At 42.7% G+C, this 21890-nt stretch overlaps 1 protein-coding gene across 1 annotated transcript in view; it reads right to left on the reverse strand.

Moving 5' to 3' along the window:
- The window catches only part of RMDN3 (regulator of microtubule dynamics 3), a 97657-nt gene that overhangs the window by 40545 nt on the left and 35222 nt on the right, over nucleotides 1–21890 (reverse strand). The window contains exons 5-7 of the mRNA XM_040333578.1: nucleotides 21297–21567; nucleotides 16235–16337; nucleotides 10811–10871 (exon numbers count right to left, since the gene is read on the reverse strand). Of these exons, the coding sequence (XP_040189512.1) occupies nucleotides 10811–10871; nucleotides 16235–16337; nucleotides 21297–21567 (435 nt within the window). The remainder of the gene's footprint in view (nucleotides 1–10810; nucleotides 10872–16234; nucleotides 16338–21296; nucleotides 21568–21890) is intronic.

Consider the following 21890-nt stretch of genomic DNA (forward strand, 5'->3'; position numbering starts at 1 on the left):
GGGTGTCTGCAACGGACCCACCCCCTGGACTTCTGGAGTGGCCTACAGTTGTGCAACTTCCTTTGCAGATGCTTGCAGACTCCGGGCATTTCCCGTCAGCTTACTGAACTAGAACGCATTTGTCACCGCAGGAATTCATCACAGTCTGTCGCTAATCTACTCCTCCCTGACTCGATCAGCGGAAGGGTACATTCCCCATTCCATTCCAAGTGGGAAGCAGATCTCGAAATCCAATTCACTGACTCCCAGGAGGGAGAAGATTCTCCACTTTGCCCAGAAGTTCTCCATAGCCACTAGAGTCCAAGACACCTGTTACAAAATCATTACCCAATGGTATAGGGTACCCACCACTCTGCACCATTTCTTCCCGCAAGTCCCTAGCCTATGTTGGCGTTATGGCACTGCAGAGGGAACGATGCTGCACATTTTTTGTGGGCCTATCCCAAGCCCTACCCTTTTTGGCTCGACGAGACCCACACAATCAAACACCTGACTAAGGTCTCTCTGGAGAGGAGCCCCGCGGCCTGTCTGCTTCACATTTTGGAGCGGCCCATCAAGAAATACAAAGCCTCCCTCACCATCCAGCTACTGAATGTTGCCAAGGCATGCATCCCCCTCTGTTGGAGATTGGAAAACCACAGGAACATCGCCGGCGGGTTCTCCGAAATGAACGAACTAAGAGATATGGAGGATCTCACCACCACCTTGCAAAACAGGGAGGAGACCTTGAGACCCTGGCAACACTTCATATATACGGACGCTTATCGCCGTAAGTTGGGCAATCTGACCCCTTGGGCTTGTTTTGCTCCCTAGTCGGGGGGGCCGCTACCCTGCCTCACCTTTCTACTATCTACCCTCATATTACGCTGCGCCTCACCTCTCTTCATCCCCTCCTACCTCTTGCTTCTCTCCCTTTTTCTCCTGGTCCTTGCCCCCTTCCCGCTCTTAGAGATGTCTGACCCGCTACCCTTTCCCCCCTCTGTACACACCCCTTCCCCATTGCTCTTACCCAGTCATGAGCTGTTCCAATCAGATCCTGTAAATATCCTAAGGTGTATTACTCACTTTGTGTGTCCCATGTCCTGGCCCAGCTGGCCATTGGGATGCTCTGCCTTCTGGACAGCTGTAAAAATGTATTGTATAGCTCTGCATTCATTATTATAAGCTATATAAATCCTGTATAATATTAAATTCTATTTACTAAGTAGGTGACTTCTGAAGGCAATTGGTTCCACTAGATTTTACTTAGCGGTATCAGAGTAAAGGGGGCTGAATACAAATGCATGCCACACTTTTCAGATATTTGTAAAAAAAAAAAAAATTTAAAACCTTTTATAATTTTCCTTCCACGTCACAATGTGCGACTTTGTGTTACTTTAAGGCAATATACAGGGAGTGCAGAATTATTAGGCAAATGAGTATTTTGACCACATCATCCTCTTTATGCATGTTGTCTTACTCCAAGCTGTATAGGCTCGAAAGCCTACTACCAATTAAGCATATTAGGTGATGTGCATCTCTGTAATGAGAAGGGGTGTGGTCTAATGACATCAACACCCTATATCAGGTGTGCATAATTATTAGTCAACTTCCTTTCCTTTGGCCAAAATGGGTCAAAAGAAGGACTTGACAGGCTCAGAAAAGTCAAAAATAGTGAGATATCTTGCAGAGGGATGCAGCACTCTTAAAATTGCAAAGCTTCTAAAGCGTGATCATCGAACAATCAAGCGTTTCATTCAAAATAGTCAACAGGGTCGCAAGAAGCGTGTGGAAAAACCAAGGCGCAAAATAACTGCCCATGAACTGAGAAAAGTCAAGCGTGCAGCTGCCAAGATGCCACTTGCCACCAGTTTGGCCATATTTCAGAGCTGCAACATCACTGGAGTGCCCAAAAGCACAAGGTGTATAATACTCAGAGACATGGCCAAGGTAAGAAAGGCTGAAAGACGACCACCACTGAACAAGACACACAAGCTGAAACGTCAAGACTGGGCCAAGAAATATCTCAAGACTGATTTTTCTAAGGTTTTATGGACTGATGAAATGAGAGTGAGTCTTGATGGGCCAGATGGATGGGCCCGTGGCTGGATTGGTAAAGGGCAGAGAGCTCCAGTCCGACTCAGATGCCAGCAAGGTGGAGGTAGAGTACTGGTTTGGGCTGGTATCATCAAAGATGAGCTTGTGGGGCCTTTTCGGGTTGAGGATGGAGTCAAGCTCAAATCCCAGTCCTACTGCCAGTTTCTGGAAGACACCTTCTTCAAGCAGTGGTACAGGAAGAAGTCTGCATCCTTCAAGAAAAACATGATTTTCATGCAGGACAATGCTCCATCACACGCGTCCAAGTACTCCACAGCGTGGCTGGCAAGAAAGGGTATAAAAGAAGAAAAACTAATGACATGGCCTCCTTGTTCACCTGATCTGAACCCCATTGAGAACCTGTGGTCCATCATCAAATGTGAGATTTACAAGGAGGGAAAACAGTACACCTCTCTGAACAGTGTCTGGGAGGCTGTGGTTGCTGCTGCACGCAATGTTGATGGTGAACAGATCAAAACACTGACAGAATCCATGGATGGCAGGCTTTTGAGTGTCCTTGCAAAGAAAGGTGGCTATATTGGTCACTGATTTGTTTTTGTTTTGTTTTTGAATGTCAGAAATGTATATTTGTGAATGTTGAGATGTTATATTGGTTTCACTGGTAAAAATAAATAATTGAAATGGGTATATATATTTTTTTTGTTAAGTTGCCTAATAATTATGCACAGTAATAGTCACCTGCACACACAGATATCCCCCTAAAATAGCTAAAACTAAAAACAAACTAAAAACTACTTCCAAAAATATTCAGCTTTGATATTAATGAGTTTTTTGGGTTCATTGAGAACATGGTTGTTGTTCAATAATAAAATTAATCCTCAAAAATACAACTTGCCTAATAATTCTGCACTCCCTGTATATATATATAGTGCCGTCGTACATGTTATACGTCACCGCGCTTTGCTAGAGCATTTTTTTCCCACTATCGTGTGTAGGCAAGGCCTAGTTAATGATCGGGTTGAAAAAAACGTTTTTTCTAGACCATTAAAAATGTAATTTTTTACAACCCGAAAACCGGTCAAGTGTACGCATTAGTGTGTCTTAATCTGCTAGCACACTGCCACCCTCCATGCTCCTTCATACAGAGTGTAGGCATTCTAATACAGGATGTGTGTTACTGACCAATCAGCAGGGGGAAAGGGCATAAAAGAGAAAACGAATGCAACCACCACATCCAAAGTTTGATAAGCTGCAATTTTTGTTTTTTAATTTAATATCGCTTTAAACTTAATAAAGAAAGCAGTCACACAATAGTGTTATAAAAGAGATGCAGTCACTTCTAAAACATAATCTCTATAATGAATCAATCTCAGGTCACTCTATGGCACTTCTATAAGCCAAAAAGCCCCATTGTAGGTTCACTGCTACATCCAGAAGCCAAAATACATGCCACATCTCAGAGGCATTATACACATTTGGCTTTTATCTGATATAGGCTCAGTCTGCATGTAGTAGTTTGGTGTTCACATCTGCTCTACATTAGAAGTCTCCTGTTTTGTGGCTCTATTACAAGAATGAAAACATTGCAGCTGTGATTATTCCTGCATGCGAGTCGAACTGAACCTTTCTGCAAAAGGACTCTACGATGCCCTGCAAAGTTTTTTTAATGGCAATAACAACTCAATTCCAGATTACATTTACATTAAATGTACATTCACTTAAGGTATATCCATTTGGATTGGTATAAATGTTCAGTATATCAGTCTTTATGAGTAAAAGTGATGGAAATCAATCTGCGTATGTATAAAAGTATAGGATATCAATCTACGGATGTATAAAACTGTAGGACATTAATCTGCGAATGTATAAAAAGTAAAGGATTTGAATTGGTGTACAGTGGTGAAAATAATGATTTGATCCCCTGCAGATTTTGCCCACTTCGTTTAATGAAGAGTCTATCATTTTTATCATAGGTGTATCATATATGAGAAAGACAGAATATCAACCAAAAATCCAGAAAAAAAAAAAATAATGATACAAAATGTTAAAAATGTAGTTGCAGTTCAGTGAGTAAAATAAGTATTTCATCCCCAAGCAAAACATGACTTAGTACTCGGTGGAAAAACCCTCGTTGACAAGCACAGAAGCAAGACGTTTCTTGTAGTTGGTGATCAGGTTTACACACATTTTAGGAGGGATTTTGGTCCACTCTTCTTTCCAGATCTTCTCTAAATCCTTAAGGTTTCTTGGCTGTCGCATGGCAACTCGAAGTTTCAGCTCCCTCCATAAATTTTATATAGGATGACGGTCTGGAGACTGACTAGGCCACTCCATGACCTTAATGTGCTTCTTCTTGAGTCAATCCTCTGTTGCCATGGCGGTATGTTTTGGGAAGAATGTTCTCAAAGATTTTACAATACATGGCCCCTCAATACGGCAAAGTCGGCCTGTGTCTTTAGCAGAGAAACAGCCCCAAAGCATGTTTCCACCTCCATGCTCGACTGTATGGATGGGTCATAGTCAGAACACCATCCCTACAGTCAAGCATGAAGGTGGAAGCATGATGCTTTGGGGCCGTTTCTCCAATAAAGGTACAGGCTGATTTTTCTGCATTGAGGGGCCAATGAACAGGGCCCTGTACTGTAAAATCTTGGATAAGAACCTTCTTCCCTCAGCCAGAACACTGAAGATGGGTCGTGGATGGGTCTTCCAGCATGACAATGACCTAAAACATACTACCAAGACAACAAAGGAGTGGCTCAAGAAGAAGCACATTAAGGTCATGGAGTGGCCTAGTCAGCCCCCAGACCTAATCCTATAGAAAATGTATGAAGGGAACTAAAACTGAGTAGCAAGAGGCAGCCAAGAAACCTTTAGAAGTGGTATTTAGTAAGACAGATTTGTACATGCAGTTGGGCATAAAAGAATGATTTGTATGGCTCCACCCACTATCCAAAAATGAAAAATCCCTCATTAGAATCTGTGCTAGAATTGAGATGCCTTCTGCTTTAAAAAGGTTTCTCACTAATTAACCGCTCGCCCCCGACTCCCGTGCGTGTGCCCGGCGGGCGCGATCGCCGCCGGGCACACGCGATCGCTCGGTACAGAGCGGGGACCGGGAGCTGTGTGTGTAAACACACAGCTCCCGGTCCTGTCAGCAGGGGAAATGCTGATCTTCGGTTCATACAATGTATGAACCGAGGATCAGTGTTTCCCCTAGTGAGGCCACCCCCCCCCCCCCACAGTAAGAACACACCCAGGCATACTTAACCCCTTCCCTGCCCCCTAGTGTTAACCCCTTCACTGCCAGTGGCATTTTTATAGTAATCCAATGCATTTTTATAGCACTGATCGCTATAAAAATGCCAATGGTCTCAAAAATGTGTCAAAAGTGTCCGAAGTGTCCGCCATAATGTCGCAGTACCGAAAAAAAAATCGCTGATCGCCGCCATTACTAGTAAAAAAAAATATAATAAAAATGACATAAAAATACCCCCTATTTTGTAAACGCTATAACTTTTGCGCAAACCAATCAAACGCTTATTGCGATTTTTTTTTACGAAAAATATGTAGAAGAAAACATATCGGCCTAAACTGAGGAAAAAAAATGTTTTTTTATATATTTTTGGGGGATATTTATTATAGCAAAATGTAAAAAATATTAATTTTTTTCAAAATTGTCGCTCTATTTTTGTTTATAGCGCAAAAACTAAAAACCGCAGAGGTGATCAAATACCACCAAAAGAAAGCTCTATTTGTGGGAAAAAAAGGACGCCAATTTTGTTTGGGAGCCACGTCGCACGACCGCGCAATTGTCTGTTAAAGCGACGCAGTCCCGAATCGCAAAAAGTACTCTGGTCTTTGGGCAGCAATATGGTCCGGGGGGTAAGTGGTTAAAGAACAAGATTACAGTGGAACCTACGAGCATAATCCGCTCCAGGAGAATGCTCGTAATCCAAAGTACTTGCACATCAAAGCGAGTTTCCCCATTGAAGTCAATGAAAACAAAAATAATTTGTTTTGCATAGACTTCAATGGCATGCAATACCGCATGCGACCAGAGGGGTGCCGGAGAGCCTCGGAAACGGCCTGAATCCAGCTCGTTTTGTGAGACAACACTCGCAACCTGAGTTAGGATGTTTTAAAATACAGTGCTCGTAATGCGAAACGTTCGATAACCGCGTTACTCGCAATCCGAGGTTCCACTGTACCTTTAAAAAAATAAATAACTGCACAACTTTTTGCATGAAAAAATAAATTAAAAAAAAAAATGTTTTTATTGTTTTTTTACTAGGAGCCTGCAAAGCATTGCACCTGTGATCAGCAGATCACGATGCAATGCAGGACTTCTGCAGACTCTGCGTAAGACTGCTTTGTACCTCGTGTAGTCACATACTGACAGGAAGTATCAATGAACTACCTAGAGAGCTCAACAGTCTCCTGGTAGTTCATTGAGAACTACAAGATGACAGCTGCAAAGGCTGTCAGTATTTGTAGATCTATTCACAGAACTCAGAGAACAAATGATGTGGCTCAGCTGAGCTGTGTTTTTTTAAATTTTGGCAGCGAGATCGGGGAGAATATCCCCGACTCGCTGTCACTACAGGCAGCGGGTCGGGGAGATGCTACAGCAGTGAACTTATTCCTTAAGGCTCGATTCACACCTATGCATGTTGCTTTTCAGCGTTTTTGCAGTGCTTTTTGCATGGCTTGCTGCGTTTGACGTGTGTTTTTACTGCGTTTTTACCACAATTTGTGGTTTTTTTTTTTTCCATCAATTTTAATTATTTTTACATTTCCTTTAACAACCAGCTATAAACAGGTTAACAAAAAAAAAATACGCAAAACACAAATCGCGGCAAAAAGCTGGCTGAATAGGTGAACTGGCCAAAGAAAAGGAAGCTTTAAAATAATGACTCCAATTTCTTGTTAACAGGGTCTTTCAAGCCCTGAGCCTTATCTGACGGACAAGTTAAGTTCTTAGGGAAGAAACTGCTGCATCTACATGCTCCACTTCTTATAATGCTTTTCATCCATGGGATATAAAAAGGGAAAACCTCTTAGAAGGAACAAAAATCTTGTCAGGATGTTCCCAATCAGCATACACCGCCTGTTCCAACAGAGGGTAGAAGGGGAAAGCCTATGCAGCCTCAAGAGGCCTCAGGGACCCTAAAGAGGACCAGGGGGCTCAGCAACCTCTCTAAGAGGCAACTTAAAGCGGTGGTTCACCCTAAAAACTACTTTTTCTAATTCCACTGCCCCCCCACATTACAATCCGATTAAGGCTCTTATTATTTTTTTCATGCTGTACATACCTTAGTACAGCATATTCACCCGTGCATCCGGGTTGCGAGTCCTGCGGGAGTGGGCGTTCCTCACATGCTGGTGATTGACGTTTTGCCCAAAAACGAGCTCCCCCCCGTCGCGTAAGCCGCGTCACGGTTGGCGAAAGGAGCCGAACGGCGAGTCGGCGCTATACTGCGCATGCGCATTGCCGTTCGGCTCCTTTCGCCAATCGTGACGCGGCTTACGCGACGGGGGGGGAGCTAGTTTTTGGGCAAAACGTCAATCACACACGTGTGAGGAACGCCCACTCCCGCGGGACTCGCAACTCGGATGCACGGGTGAATATGCTGTACTAAGGTATGTACAGCATGAAAAAAATAATAAGAGCCTTAATCGGATTGTAATGTGGGGGGGCAGTGGAATTAGAAAAAGTAGTTTTTAGGGTGAACCACCCCTTTAAAGGCAGAATGAACCATCTCTGTAAGAGACTGGATCAAAAGCCTCTGCAACTGAGAGGCAGACATCAACTGGATATCTTCTTGTCCAGATTGCTCAGAAGCAGACTCATCTGCCTGGCCCACCACAGAATCGTGAGCTTTTAGCTTTTTCAACCCATTGTGTGCCCAGATAAAGGCTACAGCTGTGCGGGCAACCGTTGCACCTCAGGTAACACTGTATTGACATGCAAGAAGACCTTCCCTTTGGTTCTCCTGCTCTGCAGAGACAGTTTTGCCAAAAAGTCTCCTTCAGATGCAGAGATGCAGCTTCACACTCACTTGTGCTAATAGATTCCCTGGATTTTGTGCATCAGCCACGTGATCGCACTGCTTAATTTCTTTATGTACTTTGGGAGTGTATTTTGTGTGTATACTTTGATGTTTGATAGTGCAGTATGAACAAGGATTTATCAGTTTCAATTTTGCACCCACTTTCAATTTGTTTCTGTGATGATGTGGCTCCAGAATCCAGAGCAGAGTTGCCGTTCTCAAGCATTGTCACTGATCAGCAACTGGTCAGTCCTGCTCACTGCCTTCTTGATCGACAACGCTGTCTCTGTTGGTAAAACCTGCCCACTGTGAGTTGCAGTTTCTTAGAGGGTAAGCATGTAAAATCCTGGTAGGGGGTATTTTTCTATCCTTGTTCTTACCAAGTGTTGTATGACTTTGTGAACACTGAATAATAAAATTAAGACGTGCATTTCTCTGCAGTTGTTTACTAGTTTCAGTTTGCAAGCCAAGACTGCACCTAGTATGAGCTTTTCAGGTTATCCTTGCATTTTGGAGATACCATGTCATATGCATGATTTCTTATAGTTTTAGGCTAGGTTCACACCTATGCGAATTGGATGCAGCTCTTCTCCGCATCCATCCAATTCGCATGACAAGAGATTGCGATCGGTTCACATATCTCTGCTGCGGCTGTGGAGCGGCTTGCACAGGAACGCTGAGAGTCTTTGGCTCCTTTTCAGGTAAAAATTCAGTTCCGATTTGTCCCTGAAACGGAGAACAGAGACGCACTGGACCCCTGCTGCAAGGCGCATCTGTTGGAGGTTCGAACCCAGCCTTAATAAACAAACACATTGGGCAAATTGTTTCTTTTAAAAGGTATTAACTGTGATTTTAGTGGTGACCCTTAAAATATATAAAAATAAAAAAATATATAGTACTTCCTAAAATAAAGAAAATAAGTGAAACCGAAACCCACAAGTGACAAAATAAATCACAATGTATCATAAACCCTTTACAACAACTTTAACCTACAGGTGAGCCTATATTAAGGCTTACCTGTAGGTGCTTGAAATATCTCCCAGACCTGCATATCTAGGAGATATTTGCAAATTGCCGTAGGGCGATTTCTTTTGCGCATGCGCCGGATTTAGAAAGGGCACGCTGTGGCGTTTCTATCTCGGGTCATGCCGTTAAAGGAGGCTCCCGCGCGTGAGGTCACCATGCGACTCCGGACAGCCGGATTTTGCGGCCCCCGGAAGGAAGAGAGGTGAAGCATGGACGCTCGCTACCAGCAAGGAAGACGGGGGCATCGCAGGCTTCTCCTGCAGGTAAGTGTCACATAATGGGCTATTATGCGATGCATAGTAATCCATTATGCTTTACCTTTGCAGGGAAACAAAGAGGAAGTAACACCCATCAGGGTTTACTTCCTATTTAATACCAGAGATTTGCAATATCACTCTTAATTAAATTCCATATACATGTTTATATTCAAATCATAGGTGAATGTACCACCCTTCACCTAAACACCCTTGGTTAACTCCTATGGCAAAACGCCTCCAGCTAAACACAATTCCGTCATTCAGGCACCAAAAGTATCAAAAGTGTAAAATCCTTTTTTATTAATTAAAAAGCAAAAAACATGTACCCACTCAATTTTCGTGTGCCCCAAACACCATGCAAATGGATAGAACATGTAATGCGAACATAGGACTTTAGGTGCCAAGCTCAAAAAGAATTTAGTAATGGTACACTGACCCCTGTGAAGTACTGAATATAGTACATTAGTGAACAGTAGACTTCAGTGTGCTATTTTATATGCCAATGGAAAAATTATTATTGGAGGCCCTTCTGTGATAACTACATTAGATGGATCATGACTAGGGCTCAAGTCCTGCGGGAACGCGTGGGAACGGAGTCCCTGCACTTTTTTCACAGCAGGAACGCAGTTCCCTTTGCAGGACTAGAGCAGCCGAGCCGCCCTAACCAATCCTTCACTAAGCGGCGATGCCCAGCTCGAGTCACTGTCAGGGGCAGGCGAACCTTAGTAATCCTTTGTTACTGGCCGCTTCCTGTATATGGATTAGTCAGGTAGTGTGCGGGTATTCCGTCACTTCCTCGATGCCGCAATGTCTCCTGGGAGCTTTTGTCATTGTTCCCAGGAGAAATTTCGGAGGTCTGCCGCGAGTTATCGCGGGATTTAGAAAGAACTTGCTTAAAGTGCTTTCTAACTCCCACGAAAAAAAACAAACATGCGGTTTAGTAATTATGCATATGAGTGTATCATTTTTTTTTTTTTCTGGTGGGGGAGTGGATCTTGGGTGGGAGTTCCCACACTTTTTTCCCCAGGACTTGACCCCTGATCATGACCATTGATCAGTTTGAAAAGTTCCACTTGTGAGAAAGTCTGGTCATTAACCAAAGCATAGAGAAGCACAAGAGAATTGTGTAAACTGATGGAAGCACAGTTCCTCGTTTGCATTAGGCACCCATGCCAACAACTAGGTTGAAGTATAGCACTTGTGTAATCACAAAGACATATTTTCATCTACAGCACACACACTAACAAAGAATGTGACCTAGCAAAGTAAAACACACTTATCTGTACGTGTTGTCTGCTAACCAACTAGTAAATCTTAGAAAAAGAAAAATAAAGAAATCTGTGTGGGCAGAAGTTGGATAGTCTTGTATGCAGGGCTGTGTTATGTCTGAAGAATGGACAGCACTATGAATCTCCTCTCCCACAAAAAGACACATACCATTTGTGGCACTCGGCACTCTGGCCTCCTTTCTGAAGTGCATGCTCAGCTTCTTCTTTCCCTGTAGACAGAGCCCGATAACTCTCCATTAAAAACTGACACACTGTGTATGGAAACATATTTCATCTACGAATATGGTCATTTCTTCTAACAAAAGAATTATCTTCCAAAAATAAACTAAAGCATTACACCATACTTTTTGATTACAGAAATTACTTTACACTTTGAAACCTAAAGCGCAGCTTGATTGTTTTTTTTTTCTGAGCAGGGAGAACACGCATTGCCGATTGAAGACATGTAGCTCTAACCAAGACAAGGACATGCGGGGCTGCTACGGATAGACCACTGCTTTGTTTTTGAAAGTGGCCCCTTTGCCTCAGAATAAAAAAAGTTACAGCAGCCTGTTCAAGACGCATAATGGTGATGTAGGGGCTGACATGAGAAACCACATGCTATGTGACACACCTGGAAGTGTTACAGCCTTTTTCCAAAATGGATTAAATAAAAAAAATAAAATCTTCAAAATTCTAAAAACAATACAGCATAATGACAAATGTGTAAAACGTTTGTTTGGAATCTTTGCAAATTTAATTAAAAGCAAAATAAAAAGCTAAATAAATGTACATAAAGTATTCACAGCCTTTGCGCAATACTTTTTTTGAAGCCCCTTTGGCACCAATTAGAGCCTCAGGTCTTTTGGAGTATGATGCTACAAGCTTGGCACACCTATTTTTGGGCAGTTTCTCCCATTCTTCTTTGCAGGACCTCTCAAGCTCAGGTTGAATGGGGAGCGTCGGGCACAGCCATTTTCAGATCTCTCCATAGAGGTTCAAAATCGGGTTCAAGGTTGGGCCACTCAAGGACATTCACAGAGTTGTCCCGTATCCACTCCTTTGTTATCTTAGCTGTGTGCTTAGGGTCGATTTCTTGCTGGAAGATGAACCCAGTCTGAGGTCCAGAGCACTCAGGAGCAGGTCTTCATCAGGGATGTCTCTACACATTGCTGCATTCATCTTTCCCTCGATCTTGACTAGTCTCCCAGTTCCTGACACTGAAAAACATCCCCACAGCATGATGCTGCCACCATAATGCTTCACTGTAGGAATGGTATTGGCCAGGTGATGAGCGGTGCCTGGTTTCCTCCAGACGCTTGTCATTCAGGCCAAAGAGTTCAATCTTTGTTTCATCAGAGCAGAGAATGTTGTTCCTTATGGTCAGAGTCCTTCAGGTGCCTTTTGGCAAACTCCAGGTGGGCAATCATGTGCCTTATACTGAGGAGTGGCTTCTGTCTGGCCACTCTACCATACAGGCCTTATTGGTGGAGGATGGTTGTTCTTCTGGAAGGTTCTGTCTCTACAGAGAAACGCTGGAGCTATGTCAGAGTGACCATCAGGTTTTTGGTCATCTCTCTGACTAAGGCGCTTCTCCCCTGATCGTTCAGTTTGGCTGGGCAGCCCACTCTACTCTAGGAAGAGCCCTGGTGGTTCCAAACATTTTCCATTTACGAATGATAGAGGCCACTGTACTCATTGGGACCTTCAATGCTGCAGAAATTTTTCTGTACCCTTCCCCAGATCTGTGCCTTGAAACAATCCTCGGATGTCTACAGATAATTCCTTGGACTTCATGGCTTTGTTTGTGCTCCGACATGCACTGTTAACTGTGGGACCTTATATAGACAGGTGTGTGCCTTTACAAATCATGTCAAGTCAACTGAATTTAACACAGGTGGACTTAAACCAAGTTGTAGAAACACCTCAAGGATAAATCAGTGGAAACCAGATGCACCCAAGCTAAATTTTGAGTGTCATGGCAAAGGCTGTGAATACCTATGTACGTGTGATTTGTTTCGTTTTTTTATTTTTAATAAATTTGCAAAGATTTAAACAAACTTCTTTCATGTTGTCATTATGGGGTATCGTTTGTAGAAATGTTACGGAATATAATGAATTTAATCCATTTTGGAATAAGGTTGCAACATAACAAAATGTAGAAAAAGTGAATACTTTCCAGATGCACTGTATACGCATATATACATACATACATATACACACACACACAATCACATACATACAGAAATTCTGTAATTTGCGCTATTACGACACCTAAATTATGTTTCTGGTAAAGTTGTTTACAAGCTAAAAGAGAAGTATGGATTTAAAAAAACAAACCTTATACTCATCTAGGTGGATGCAGCATCAATCCAATGCTGCATCTGTCCCAGGGGTGGATCCAGGGGGGGGGGGGGCAACAGAGAAATTATGACATGTCACTTGTACTTGGGATGCCTCTGCCCTACTTATTAAAGTCTTTTGAACATATTGATGATGTTGGACAACACAATTCCCCTGATTTCTCTGTCAAGATCGATAGCACTACTATCAGCCCATCCCCATATGCCAAGGTGTAATCCTGGACTCTGAACTCTCCTTTTGGCCTCACATCCAATCACTGTCCAAATCTTGCAGCTTCAACCTCCGCAATATCTGCACAATATGTTCCTTCCTATTTAATGACACCACAAAGCTCCTAGTTCACTCCCTGGTCATCTCCAGCCTCGTCTACTGCAACTCCCTCCTCACGGGATTACCCTTACAAAGGCTATCCCCTCTTCAGCCCATCATGAAGGTTGCTGCCAGACTTATCCACCTTACTACCCGTTCAGTGTCTGCTACTCCTATCTGCCAATCCTTCCACTGGCTTCCACTGACCCACTTAATTAAATTCAAAATACTACCTTGCAAAACCTTTCACAACTCGGCCCCAAGCTTCATCACTAATCTAGTCTCAAAATACCAACCAAAACAATCTCTACGTTCCTCCCAAGACCTCCTGCTCTCTAGTTCCCTGGTCACCACCTCCCATGCTCACCGCCAAGACTTTACATGAGCTTTTCCAATCCTATGGAACTCCCTACCTAAATCTGTCCGACAATCTCCTACTCTGTTTGCTTTTAGACAATCCCAAAAATCACTTCTTTCAGAGAAGCCTATTCTGATTCCTCCTGTATTGAATTGTATTGCGACTGTACTGGCTGCCCTCATGTTGTAAAGAGCTGCACAAACTGTTGGCGCAATATAAATCCTGTATCTTAATAAAAATAATAATAAATGCCTATGTATCTTGATTTACTCAACAAGGTCAATTATAAAAAAATGCAATGCAGCTGTGTTACACAAATTAAGACTTTTGCTGTCAAAGGCCTCATTTGCATAGGTGGGCGAGGGGCAATTAAACAGGCAATTGAGCTGCAGTTTTAGCGCCTCCTGACCTGCAAATTAGCATGGCTAGCAGCCATGTTAGTACGCACTGCCACAGTGTGTTGGGACAAGATTTATATATCAGTTGTTGTTTGTCAGGCAGTACTACCAAACACGATCCATAAACAGGGCCACATCACAACTGTTCTACAACCGTGTGTAATGTGTGGCTGCAGGCTTTCAATGGTTAACACAGATGGATAATGATCGTCTCTGAGCTGCCTGTCATATGGCTTTGAGCCACAGGGAGCCATCCCTCCTGGAAGAAAACATTGATTACTGCTAGTGGCTAAAGGATAGATTGACTTGGGTACAATCAAGCTGCCCATAGGATTGATGGATTGCATCTCAGCCAGTTCAGCCGGGACCAGCTGAGATTCGATCCATCTATGGCTGCTTTATGCTCCAGAGTTCGGGGATATAGCTACTATTTTGTTCTGTTCTCTTCAAATCAGAGTAAAAATTCTTTCCAGTATTAGGTTTCACACTTGTGATAACCCTCATTGGAGGAATGGCACTCCAACTCAAGTGCAGTAGATGCCAATGAATCTGTACTGCAGAAAACTATAACTCACATGCCCTGCATTGTAGTACACTGCATTAAAATAATTTCAATAAAAAAAAAAAAGTGCAGGCCTGGGCACATCAATTTGCAAAATATTGTATGTTAACATGCATGCAGTAACATCCTAATAGGACAGGATAGTGAGAAGAGGCTTAAGACTGTAATGCCCCTATCAGGGTTGCCAACTTTCAGTACATTTACAAACAGTTTGTAAAATCTGTAATTTTTGCATCTGTCCATAAATGTCCATTATGGACGTGTAGTCTGTATGTCCGTAATGGACATTTATGGACAGATGCAAAAATTACGGATTTTACAAACTGTTTGTAAATTTACTGACGGTTGGCAACCCTGGCCCCTATGTGCAGGAGTTATATTATCTCACCAGCCAATCAAACCAGCTAAAGCTGGCCCGCCAAAAGAAACCAGGGAGATGTTGCCGCTGCCAACGAGGGACATCATGGATGTCTGAGGGGAGGTATTTATAGAGTTTAGTTTTGCTTTATGTAATGCCTAAGAGGTATGGCGGAGCCATTGTAAACATTTCAGAGCATTCATTTAAATATTTTTATTATTATACTCCGGTATAGGGCCAACAATTGGCTCAGTGCTTTGTAACACAAAAGCAGACAGTACATTTACAATATAAGAGTTAGAAGGGCCCTGTTCATGAGTGCTTACAATCTAATAGTGACTTGTTCACTTATAAAAAAAATCTGAATTTTAAAGCAGACCTTATTTCAAAACACAAGGTCTATCTGTTTACTGTGCTCTTCCCCCTCTTTCCCTTTGCCAAAACACTGCTTAAAAGTATACACACTTTGTAGGATAAAAAAATATATTAAAACATTTACCTTTCCCATGGCTTCTGGCAAAATCCCATGGAATGCCAAGTAGCCAAAATCTCAAGAGAAAATGTTCTCTCACTATGTTTGGGTATCATCTTGTGATCTTTGAGCTATTCCGCATTCCTCAGGATCTTACAGAAGAAGAAGTGCAACGTCACCCCCTGCAGTATGAAAGCCAGTGGAAGTGAAATATACCAATTAACTTTTTTTTCTTGAATGAACCATATGTGCAAATGGTTTGGCAGCTATACTTGACTATGATGGTAATTACTTTTTGCTTTAGTCAGTGTTGTATTGGCTTGCATGCCTAAAGCCCCATACACACGGTCGGACTTTTGGCCAACCAACTTCAAATTCTGCAACTTTTCTAATTTGTCTGACCGTGCAAACGGACCAACTTTTCGGCAACAAAAGTCCGATGGTGCAGTGTCTGACCGTGTGTACAGCAAGCCAACCAACTTTTTGGACAAAGTGCAAATACGCATGCTCAGAACAAATGTTAAAAGCAACAAACAATAGCAGAAGTTAACCAAAGGGTGGCGGTAAAGAGCAGAAAAGAGCAAAAAAAATGTGATGTTAGGAAAGTTTTAGAAAAGTTTGCAGAAAAGTCTGACTGTGTGTATGCTATGGGTGTGGCCGGACAATTCAATTAGGACAAAAATCCAAGGGAAATTTTGTTGGATGTCTGACCGTGTGTGTATGAGCCTTAATACTGCATTATTACTTTTTTTAAAACATTAAAACAACTCACCATCTAAGGCAAAGGTTTTCTTCTCTGTTAAATCATCAGTAAGCGCATTCATATCACTGTAGGAGCGTGCAAGTCTCCACAGAAAGTCTTGCTGTTCCCCAAACTGTTGGATAAAAGGACATACAAACATAGGGTCTTAATTAAACTAATGATGCTCATTACACGAGTAGTCAAGAGTTGCAAGAAAGGTTAAAGTGAAGCCTCGTACACACGACCGAGAAACTCGACGGGCGAAACACATCGTTTTGCTTGTCAAGTTCCTTGTTAGGCTGTCAAGGATCTTGGCGAGCCCAATTTCCCCATTCCCGTCGAGGAAAAAGAAGACATGCTCTCTTTTTGGCTCGACGAGATCCTCGACAGTTTCCTCGTCGAAAAATGTACACACGACCGGTTTCCTCGGCAAAAAAAACCCAGCAAGTTTCTTGCTGGTTTTTGCAGAGAAACTCGGTCGTGTGTACGAGGCCTGAAACTACGGGGTTTATTCATCAATGTTTTCACCCAGCATTTGTACATTTTCCACATGATTAAATTATAAAATTGGGTGAATCTTTGGTAAAAATCTTAAACACATAGATCCCTATAGAGTGGGTTAGTTGTCTTTTAATTCAATTGAAAGTATAGGCAGTCCCCGGGTTACAAACAAGATAGGGTCTGTAGGTTTGTTCTCAAGTCTAATTTGTTCAAGTCGGAACAGGTACATTTTTTAAGTGTCTGAGCCTCTGTTCTGAAGATCTCACCTCACTTTCTGTCCCAATGACAATTGGGAAAGGTTGTGTTGTTGTGGAAACAAGCCTTAGTGATAAAGCTTCAGAAGAGACACATTTTTCCATTGATAATGCTTACAGGAGTGAATTTCCCTTCCTAGGGGTAGATTTCCTCTCACTTCCTGTTGTCTCCTTCCGTTTGTAAGGAGTCATTTGTAAGTTGGATGTTTGTAACCCTGAGATCACCTGTACATAAGATTTTAAAAAGGCATACAACCCTATAGTTAAAGGTTCATACTGAAACTAATGAGAGAAAATATAGAAATTGTAACAAAGGTAAAGAGAAACTATCATTTTATCAATAGGCTGTAAATAAATTATAATATATTTATTTATTTGTGTAAAGGAGACCATTAATAAGGCAAACTTTTAATATAGTATACTTCAGAATTACTTGCCCAAAAAAGTTTTACAGAATTTAATTCCAATAGAACTCAGCAATATTTCAGGCATCCCTGCCCTTTGTCAAACTAATCACTCTATGCAATTGAATGACATAAGGCACGAAAACCAGAAACCACAAAAAGGCTACAAAGAATTCATTGGATAATACAAAGAAGATACAAAGTAATAATGTTATGTAGCAGGTGTGACAGATGTTGCACAGTCAAGTCTGGCACCTCTTAAACCAGAGGAAACATGAAATGAAAAAATAAACATATCTTCAACAGATATGACTCAAAATCACGATCGAGCGGATAAATTATTACATTCAAAAAGCCCCAAAACGTTTCGTTTCAGAGCGGTAATACGATCACCACTGCGATCAAGAACCTGGATCATGAACTTGGGATAAGTGTCCCCAAGGTCCCTTTCACACTGCCGCGACTTGAATGTTGCACGATTTTGCCGCGATTTCAGGGATCGCCGGTGTAAACTTGAGGTCTACGGACCTCAACTCGCATTAAAGTCGGACCAAAGTAGTACAGGGAATACTTTGAAGTCGCACAGATATTTATGGTTATAAATGTCAAAGAGGCCCATCTCTCAAAAATGTTTGGGTACAGAAAGTTTATAATATTTTAGTTTGAAAAAAATACCTATGTATGTTGTGATATCCTGTCTAATTGTGGCAGGGGTGGGACATATTTGTACCAACTGCTACCCTACTGGACAGGGTGTTATCATAAGGCCCCTTTCATATGGTCGTCCTGATCAGGTCCTCCTGCCAGTTTTTTTGGGCTGACCTGACTGGAAGGACCATTTATCCCTATGGACTTGTGTCCATTTACACCGACCTACCTCTGGGTACAATATAAAAAAAAAAAAGGAAGGAAGGGGATCCGTCCTCTTCAATTTAGGGGGAGCGAATTGAAGGGTAATTGGGTGTAAATGGATAGCCGAGTCCACTTAACTCTGACTGTCCGTAGAGTAGGGCGGGCTCTGTCCGTGTCCGTGTCCTAAGTGGCCAAGATGTGTGCGTCATCCGCCCACTCTGCTCCGATCAGCACGGGATCTGTAAGCTCCCCCATGTGAAAGGGGCCTTAGTCCAGAATACAAGAACATACATTAAAGATACTGCAGACTTCATAGTTACATTGGATACACTGGTGTTGCTGGACCCTAAAATCTATTTGGTCAGTTGAGATGTTACAAGCTTATATACATCTTTTACCCACATAAAATGGTATTAGTGCTTGTAGACTGTTACTGCATCAGCATCACGCCCACCGCATTATATTGTTACTTTGTATATTCTTTGATTACCCAATGAAATCATTGTAGCCCTTTTCATTTCTGGTTTTCATACCTTACATGCCACAATTATATAAAATGTGACAACAGTCAGGGATGCTCGAAATGTTGCTGGATTGTATTTGAATTTAGACCAGAGCACCATTTTCTTCTAGTGCTGTCCACCCTCACCCTGTACGTCTAGCAAACTTGCAACCAACAGCTCATTAAAACCATATATACAATAAAGAATAAATAAATACATAATAAAACAAAAATGTGCTTACAACAACAAAACAAATCTTACATCATGGGACACAGAGCAGGCTATAAATGTGACTACGTGGGTTATGTGCCACCTTTAGGTGAATGGACACTGGCAGACCAATCAACAGGAATTCCTCTCCTACATAACCCATCCCATATAAAAAGTACTTCAGTTTTTTTCGCCAGTGTCTTGAAGGTAACTGATGTGCTGCATGTGCTCTTTGAAGCATACTAAAGCATACTACAATGAAACAATTTTGATGTGAGTCATGGACTGGAATCCAGTCTATTCGAGTGGCTCTTGGCTAAAATGGATGGCACCTGAGCCTCTTCAGATAGGATAAGAAGACTCCTTGGGGATTGTCATAATGCATTCTTGGGACACCGGACCCTGCGTGTCAAAACCCTGTGCAGTGTATTTCTGACCAAGGTATGTTCGTGGCAGGGTGCTGCACAGGTGAGTGAACCGGGTCCTTGAGGGTCTTCATGACAAAGCCCACCCTGATGGGTGAAGGTTGGACCCTTGCCTGGTGGCAGGGTCCTGCGGCGGGACTGGTAAGCTGTGCTCTTTAACCACTTCCCGGTCGCCATATAGCAAAATGACGGCTGGAAAGTGGTTCTGTTATCCTGACTGGCACGGCGATCTGTGGTGTGGTGTGTCAGTCTGACACACCGCAACTCCGATCGAGGTAAAGAGCCTTTGATGTAGGCTCTTTACCACATGATCAGCTGTGTCCAATCACAGTGTAAATAGGAAAAGCGTTTATCAGCTTTTCCTCCACTCGCATTAACAGGCGTGAGTAGAGAAGAGCCGATAGGCTGCTCTCCTGATGGAGGGAGGTCTGTGCTGATTATCAGTGCAGCCCCCCCCCCACATGGATGCCCACCCATGACCACCAGGTAAGCCCACTAAGGATGCCAATCAGTGCTCACTAGGGATGGCACTCTGCTCAGTGCCCTCTTGTGCCACCTATCAATGTCGCTCATCAGTGCTGCATATAAGTGCCTCATCAGTGCCAATCATTACTGCCTCATCAGTGCAGCCTCATCAGTGCCCATCAGTGAAGGAGAAAACTTACTTATTTACAACATTGTTTTTTTTCAAAATGTTCTGTCTTTTTTTTATTTGTGGCGCAAAAAATAAAAACTCCAGTGGTGATCAAACACCACCAAAAGAAAGCTCTATTTGGGGGAAAAAAATTAAAATTGTTTGGGTACAGCATCGCATGACCGCGCAACATGTCATTCATGTGATGGCGTTGAAAGCTGAAAATTGGTCTGGGCAAAAAGGTGTATAAGTGCCGGTATTAAAGTGGTTAAAGAAAAATAATAATTATAATAAAATAAAGAAAATGGGTTTTTTGTTTTTGAAGCAGACCTCGCTGACTGTGTAATTTTTCTCTTGGCCACTAGGGGGAGTGCTCATCTTTAGCCTGTGCTCTGCTTGGAATATGTTCCTGGCCTGTGTATGTGCTTGTGGCTGCGTGGGATCATGCGCAATAGCGGCTGGAAACACAAGTCAGTCCTTTTTTTATGGTTTGTTTGCATGAAATACATGTGGGCTGCTGGGCTCCTGAGGAGCTGACGGGCCACAAAACAGGCTATACTGGGGCACATGAGTACTCGTCTGGGGTGGGTCTGGCCAGACAGTGCTGGGGGTCTGCTTCTATATTGCAGCCAATGGCTGCGCTGCTTTAAATCCATCCACTGTAGCCAATCAACGGCCAGGCTCAACTGCCAAAACATTTTTGGGGGCGAGCGCGGGACTTTCGAGGGGTCAGGTAGGTATAACGGGGGGGGGGGGGGGGCTGTATTGTTTGTGCTCATGCACAGAGTTGAACTACCTTGCAAGTGGTTGTTGGCAGGATTCCCCTAAAAATAGCGCCTGTAAAGCTCCTAAAAAATGCCTCATTTGCAGTCCCTGTGTGAAAGGCCAAATGCTTTCACACTTGGGCGTTGCCCTTGCAGGAAGTTAGAAAAAGTCCTGCAAGCAGCATCTTTGGGGCGGTTTGTGAGCGTATACACCGCTCCTCTATGCCCTTACCCATTGGAATACATGGGCAGCCCTGCCAAACGCCTGCAAAGCGCTTTGGCAGCAGGGGCTACACGGGCACATTTATCCCCTTCTAGGGGATTAAAAGCGTCCCGCTCCCACCCAAAAGCGCCGCTATAACAGCGGTAAAGCTTCGCTAAAACTAGCGGAGCCTTACCACCGTTGTCCCCACCGCCCCAGTGTGAAAGGGCTCTTCGTTATAAAAAGCTTCAAATACAACATAATAGTGAATACAACTGTATACTTGTTTTTTAAGGCCAAGCTTTAGTATGACTGTAAAAAATGTGAGAAAAACAATATGTACCAGTAATCTATTATTGCACAGCAACTGGAATCCTTCCCGCTTCTGCTCAGCATCACCACTATGCAACTGGTCAGCTCTCTGTATCAAAAGTATTAACTCTCCATCTACAGGGTCAGTGACCAATATTGTTGCTTCATCATCTGTCACAAGATCCACCGATTCTCTCCGCATTGTTCTCACAGTTTCACAGCTGACTTCATCTTCCTCCTCTTCCTCACTCGCTTTACTACTTTCCCGGTCATAGTCAGATTCGGCATTTGCTGTAGTGTATCTATAAATGCAGGAAAAACAAAACTTGTTTGGACACTTATAAAAAATAAAAACCTCTGGAGTCCATATAACAAGATGCAGACTACAGTGATTACTATAACTCAGTGATAGAAACAAACAGGAGACATGCATAACAAGTTCGCATAAATCAAAATTGAGCATAAAACGCAAGCTCCTCGCCAAGTATGAGAACACTTAAACAAACAGTCAGGATCACAGAACAGCAACTAATTGCATTATGGAATCAAGATTATAACTGGCACAGTGCTCTCAACCAAAACCACCAGATACAAAAATGTGTGTAGATACGCAAAGTGATTTCAT

The sequence above is a fragment of the Rana temporaria genome, chromosome 13, assembly GCF_905171775.1.
Source record: "Rana temporaria chromosome 13, aRanTem1.1, whole genome shotgun sequence".
NCBI lineage: Eukaryota > Metazoa > Chordata > Amphibia > Anura > Ranidae > Rana > Rana temporaria.